At 49.1% G+C, this 6,767-nt stretch overlaps 1 protein-coding gene across 3 annotated transcripts in view; it reads right to left on the reverse strand.

The window, feature by feature from the left end:
- The window catches only part of Efcab6 (EF-hand calcium binding domain 6), a 203,392-nt gene that overhangs the window by 193,151 nt on the left and 3,474 nt on the right, over positions 1-6,767 (reverse strand). The window contains exons 1-2 of one of the 3 annotated variants that reach the window (XM_042264722.2): positions 5,698-5,818; positions 1,114-1,220 (exon numbers count right to left, since the gene is read on the reverse strand). In XM_042264722.2, coding sequence (XP_042120656.1) covers positions 1,114-1,184 — 71 coding nt within the window. In that variant the 5' untranslated portion in view covers positions 1,185-1,220; positions 5,698-5,818. Of the gene's footprint in view, positions 1-1,113; positions 1,221-1,383; positions 1,716-5,697; positions 5,819-6,767 lie in introns of those variants that run through there. The other 2 variants (XM_042264720.2, XM_042264721.2) reach the window with 2 other exon arrangements.

Below are 6,767 nucleotides of genomic sequence, written 5' to 3' on the forward strand. Positions count from 1 at the left end.
ACAAACATACCACACATACTTACAATATAGTCACCACACATACACCACACTCTCACCACACATACCACATGCTCACCATACACACACCTGACATGCATCATATACACGCAGTGCACTTATACACACCACATGCTACACTCACCCTTCACACTTACCATACTATGTACCTCTACTATACACATACCACACATGCACATACACACTACAGACACACACTCAATGCCACACATAGACACACACATGAAATGCATGCAACACACACCATCTGTCCGTCCTTCCATGCCTGAAGATCACTCCGCCCTTTATCACCACCCATAACTCCTCACTCTTCTCCCATCTACTGAAAAGGAGAAAGTGATTAGTAAATCAAATTTCATAGTACCACAAGTCTCATGAATTTCCATGTGTCTTCCCTAGGAGGCCATGAGATGGGGGACCATGACAATCCTCAAAAGAGTGATACATGAACCAGGCATGGTGGCACACGCCTTTAATCTCAGCACTCGGGAGGATCTCTGTCTGTTATGCCTTCTCCATCATGGTCATACTGCTCCGCCCAGTGGATTTCTCAATGGCCACCCCTACCCCGCTGCCAGACAGAGTCAGGACAAGGGGAAGAAGCAGAGCCGCGGTTTGCTGCCACAGAGCTGTCCTGCTCTCAGCATTTCCAAAGTGTAAGAACTGGAAACAATTACACCCCTCTCCTGCCTTACCAGCAGACAAGGTGTATTTGGCATGTGCTATTTATAGTCCAGCCAAGTCCCCCAAGCCCTCAGAGGGAGCAGGCAAAGTTCCCAGAGCGTCCCTGCTTCGGTTAGAGCAACCAAACGTTTGCTGCTGCTGCCACCTACGGCAGAAAGAGGGAATTGCGGCAGGAATCCTGAGAGGTCCAACTGTCCCCACAGGTGCCTGGGTTGGGCGGCAGCCCAGGTCACGGTGGGTATCTAATAATGGCTGTTGGGTTGACACCAGTGCCAGGGCACTCCAAGTCAGAACGCACAAGCCAGGGCTTTCTGAGCAAACAGGAATGTCCCTCCGCGCCAGACGAATGGCTGACACAAACCCGAGGGAGGTGGCACAGGCAGCGTGACGCTGGACACAGCAGTGGCTTACCTGGCCTTGGTGCTGCTTGACCTAGTGCTGTTGACTTTGGCCACGTTTAGTTTGACGTTGTTGCGCTTCATTGTCTCCTAGATCAAATACTTGTGAATTTGAGAATCCTGAGAAAGAAGAGAGCCGCTGGGTTAGTGCCCACGGGCTGGCCAGTTTCCTTGGCTCTCTGAGCCCCAAGTAAAGTTACTGCCGGTGAGTACCGTAGGCACACTCCTCACCCTCCCAGGTCCCAGCCTCTCCCCATTCTCCTTTCTATCTTCCACACAGCACCTGAAACAGTAACTTGGAAGCCCTGCGGTGTCCTGTTCCTTCCAATCACCGTCACTCTTACAATCAGCCTCCTCGGGTCTGGATATCAGCCTGTGTCTTCCTGCAGCTGCCTCTCACTCCTGTTCCCACACCTGTACCCCACCAGCCTCTGGTAGTCCCCGGGACACACAAGGTCCTTTCCACGATGGCGCCTTTGTCCTCACATGCTGTCACCTCTGCCTATCCACCCGCACTTCTCCCTCTCTGTCCACTGAACTCTCCTTGTCCTGGAGCTCACTGCTTCTCAAGCCTGTGTCCCCTGGAATCCTTCTTAGAAACAGATGGCTGCACCCAGTTCTAGATTCCGATTGCCATGAAGAGCAGTGGGGAACTAAGAATGTGGGAATGTCCAAGTTCCGAGGGGCTCTTACCACCTCCATGGCCCCCCAAACATCACTCTGGGAGCGGATGCCCTGTGCCTCAAAACTAACGTCACTTCCCTGGGAAGCCCTGGTGGATTCCTCCACACAGGCCAGCCTCCCTCACACAGTGATGTTGACCTCAGTTATCCCTCATAACTCTTTATCCATTTTGCAATGATGTGTCTATTGGTGAGAGTCTTGGCGGCTCTGAAGACTGCAGCCAAGGAGCTGGAGAGAAGGTCCAGTGACTAACAGCACTTACTCCTCTTGCAGAGGACCTGAGTTTGGGTCCCAGCACACACATCAGGCGGCTGACAATAGCCTGGAACTCCAGCTCTAGGGGATCCGATGCCTTCTTCTGTACACACACACACACACACACACACACACACACACACACACACACGTGTGTAAATAAATGATAAATCTTTAAAAAATAAAATGGCACTGATCTACGAGTATAGCGGTATCATCATTAGGAATCATTTTATCGCTATGTTCCTTTAGCAGAATGAAAGTATTGTTTTCCCCTAGGCCCATGACCTGTCTAGTCTTAAGTTCTTGGCCACTTTAGCAGTGTCAGGTATGGGTTCCATCTCATGGGGTGGGTCTTAAATCCAATCAAAAAGTGGTTGGTGACTCCCGTAACATTTGTGCCACTCCTGCCCCAGTAGATCTTGCATGTTGGTCAACGTCGCAGATTGCAGGGTTTGTAGCTGGGTGATGTTGATGGTCACCTTTCTCTTCCAGTAGCATGCAAAAACCTTCTGGCATCATGAATGCTAGTCAGTAGGGGGTGAAACTTCTAACTCGGCACTAGATCAACTTCTCCATGTCTGAAGACATAAGAAATGTGGTCTTCAGCAACGGGGCCCTACCATCAGGTTGTGAAAAGCAGCTAGTAGCCTTGGCAGTAGCCTGTGTGGTGTTTGGAGGGTTCTATGGGACCCCCTGTGGTCAGCCCTCCTCGGGGAAGCTTCTTGTGGTTGACAGTAATTAATGCAGACAATGTGCAGAGAGTGACAGACTTTGGAGCACTCAGTCCTAAATGGGATGTCTTCAGCAAACCCCTCCCCTCAAGGCTCGGGAATCTTTGTGGAAGAGAAGGTGGGAAGATTATGTGTACCAGAGGTGATGGATAACTCCAGACACAGCAGGACCGATGCACATATGAACTCAGAGACTTTAGCAACACAGGACCAATGACGGTTCCAGCTAGACCGAGTCCCAGCACTGAGAGAAGGAAGTGGACACGGGGTCCAGCCTCTAACCATAAAGCTATCTGCAACCGATACCTGCTGGGAAAGGGGAAACTGGTTTTCTGTAGTGAAGTGACGCTGGGTTTATCAATCACACTCCAGGGCAGGTCCCATGCCCAGGAGTAGTTGACCAACAAAACAGACTCCATGTTTTTGTTTTTGTTTTGTTTTGTTTGGGGGTAGGGCGGACTTTTTGTTTCATTTTGTTTTGTTTTGGCTTTTTTTTTTTGTCTTACTAGTCTTTTGTTTGTTAATTGTGATTTTCATTTTTGTGCTTTTGGGGGGTTTTGGGAAGAGTCAAGACAGAGTTTCTCTGTGTATCCCTGGCTGTCCTTGAACTCATTCTGTAGATGAAGCTGGCCTCTGAGATTCACTTGCCTCTGCCTCCCTGGATGCTGGTATTAAAGGTGTGTGCTATCCCACTCAACTTTTGGTTTTTGTTTTTTTATTATTTTTTGAGAGAGAGAGCAAGAGAAAGAGAGAAGGGAGTGGGGGAGTTCTGGGAGGGAAAATATGATCAAAATATATTGTATGAATATTATTATTATTATTATTATTATTATTATTATTATTATTATTATATTACAGCCATGTTCAGGGCAGAGTTCAAAACACAGGACAAGGAAAGGACCGCTACTTCTGAAGCTTGAGGACTCCACGAAGAAAGGCCTGCTATGACTTCTCTCTACCTTCTTTCTAATCACTTGGAGGGGACCATGGAGGAGAGCTACCTACTGGCTTGCTTCCTCCAGCCTAGCTGAGCTACCTTTCTTCTACATCCCAGGCCCACCTGCCCAAGGGAGGGCGCTGCCCACAGTGGTCGAGGCCCTCGCCATCAATTAGCAACCCAGAAAATGCCTCACAGACGTTCCCACGGGCCAAAGTGATGGAGGCAATTCTTTCATTGAAGCTTCTTCTTCCCAGATGTGCCAAATTGACAACCAAGAACAGCCATTGCACTCCTTGGCCACCTGGCACATTTCATCTTTCAAGATAGAAGCTATAGAGCCAGGCCTGGCGGGACACACCTTTAATCTCAGCACTTGGGAGGCAGACGCTGGTAGATGTCTGCGATTTTTGGGCCAGTGTGGTGTACATAGCAAGTCCCAGGCAAACTGAAGCTATATAGTAAGTCCCTGACTTAAAAAAAAAAAAAAAAAAAAAAAAAAAAAGGTGGGGGAGCTGGAGAGATGGCTCAGTAGTTAATAGCACTGGCCCTTGTAGCAGAGGACCTGGGTTCAGTTCCAAGCATCCACACGGTGGCTTACAACTGTCCTTAACTTCAATTCCATGGGGTCTAGCACCTTCAACTGGCCTCTGTAGGCATTGCACATACACAGTACACATGCATACATGCAGGCTAAACATTCATATAGAGAAAATAAATATTTTTTAAAAGATTAAAAATCCAGTGCTTCCTTCACAAGGATGCTGTTTCAGTCATGTCTACAGAGAGCGTAGGCCTCTGAGTTTATCTTCTGACCACTTTGCTTGATAAAGAAAAAGATACAAGGCCCAGAGTTGCTTGCAGTTCCATCCTTGTGTCAGGGCCACAGACGGGGGAGGCATGGATGTAATACTTCCCTGCCTGTTCCTCTAGCCCCCATCTCAACGTTCACCGAGTCTCTGCTTTTAGACCTTTCTGGGGATCCAATGGAACTTGATAGTCAGCAAGCCCCTCCCGCTGAAGAGACCCCACCGGCTTTGAGGCCTGGCACAGGATGAACCCGACATCATTAGCCTCTGTTCTTGACAGGCTGCAATGAACACCTATCACTGTGAGGGAGAAGCCTGGGCTAATGTTACCCTGCTCTTGAAAGCTAACAGTGTGCTGCGCAGGACAAGACACTACAACAGGTTCTACACAGCTTATTCCTAACTATATCATCCTCAGGTTTTTCCAAGAAAAGACCATCCTGAGACGTTAACAAATGGAACTATTCAGAACTTGATGGTAGAAATTAACAATGCCTGGAAAGCCAGTATCCTGTAAAAAAAAAAAAACAAGCTTGCAGACTTTCAGATATTCCTTTTTTATGGCCTTGGTGTTTTGTTTTGTTTGAGATAGGGTCTCATGTAGCCCAGGCTAGCCTAGAACTCACTATGCACCAGAGGACGGCCTTGAATTCCTAAGCCCCCTGCCTCTACCTCCCTGCCTGCCTGCTGGATCACAGCAGTGAGTCACCACACCCGGCTCCAGCCATGCTTCTTGCCCACAGGCAAAACCCCCATGTGGCAGCTAGTTCCCAGATCCATTTGTTCATTTGCCAGAGGAGGACTGATGTCCAGCTTTCAGCAGATGCTATTTATAACAGAATCCTAACAAAAGTACCATCCATCTGCCTTGGCACCCAGAGAACACATAACTCAACACAAGAGTGGAAACTGCACACAGCCAGCAGCAACGGCATAAAGAGCAAACTGTTGGCGCTGGCATCACCCAGGGTAGGGAGAGAGCGCTTGACTAAACTGGAAAAGGACCATGAGCCACACAAAAGATGTGGGCAGCTACAGCCACACACTTGAGAGAATGCCGTCTATTGGACCGTCACAAGTGGAGGCTCTGTTCTTCCTAGGGACACATGCATTAAAACGCCACCACCACCACCGCCACCGCCACCACCCCATGACCTTCCACATGCTTCCACACACACCTCAGCCACCACGAATCTTCACTTTTGACCAGTGGGGAAAACAAAGGGTGTGGGTCTGGCTGCCGATGCTATCTACTGGGCAAGCTTGCGAGGTGATTCTTCTCCCGTCCCAGTCGCCTCGGTTGGAAATTGGAAATAGCTGCCCTCTTTCAAGTGTGCTCTCAACCTGGATCCTAAGGACGAGGACCACGTGAGATCTCTTGCAAGCTCTGCAGACTCTTAACCCAACGCAAAGGTGGGGGGGGGGATGAACTGACTCTAAAGCTCCTCCTGGAGCAAGTAACGGAGCATGGGAAAGGAGCCCGCGAGGTGGCTCAGTGGGTAGAGGTGCCTGCTGCAAAGCCCGATGATCTGAGTTCAGTCCCCACAACCCACAGGGTAAAAAGAGAGAACCATCTCCCACTGGTTGTCCTCTGACCCCCACGTGCATGCCATATCACCCATGCCCTCCAAAAAAAGTAGAACTCTAAAAAGAAAAATGGCTAAGGCCATTGCTCTCATACCTAGAGAGAGATTCATCTGTGTGAATAGTCACCACTCAATAAGAAGAACACAGGTCAACAGCAGCATCTCGTGGCATTAAAGGATAATCAAGCAATCAAACCTAACTCGAGAAAGACCACTGCAGAAACGGCTGCAGCGTGGGAGCTGGAGGAATATGAAGCCCAGAGGACCATCACTGTCCTATCTTCAAAGCCCAGACAAGGGTGAGCACTGGGCAGGTGCTTACTAAACCACTGCTGAGTAAATGAGCACACAGATGGCTGGAGTCAACCCAGGGGACAGGATAATCCCACTCACGAAGTCCCAGGGGGGACATTTTCAGTACGTGTTACTGCAGACTGTTACGACTCAGGGTTCTCTAATTCCAAATACTCGGGTCAAACCGCAGCACCTTCTCTCCCAAAAGTGAGGGTGCCGAGCCTCCGTGCTGGTCATTTAGTGTTTATCTAGAAGCCTTTCTCCGCCTTGCCTGATGAAACCCAGGAGAACTCTCCCTCCCATCTAAAGGTGAGAAAAGATGTCTTCCCAGGAGAACTAAAGGCCTCACTCTCCTGGATTAAATAAAT

The sequence above is a fragment of the Peromyscus maniculatus genome, chromosome 20 (assembly GCF_049852395.1).
Source record: "Peromyscus maniculatus bairdii isolate BWxNUB_F1_BW_parent chromosome 20, HU_Pman_BW_mat_3.1, whole genome shotgun sequence".
Classification (NCBI taxonomy): domain Eukaryota; kingdom Metazoa; phylum Chordata; class Mammalia; order Rodentia; family Cricetidae; genus Peromyscus; species Peromyscus maniculatus.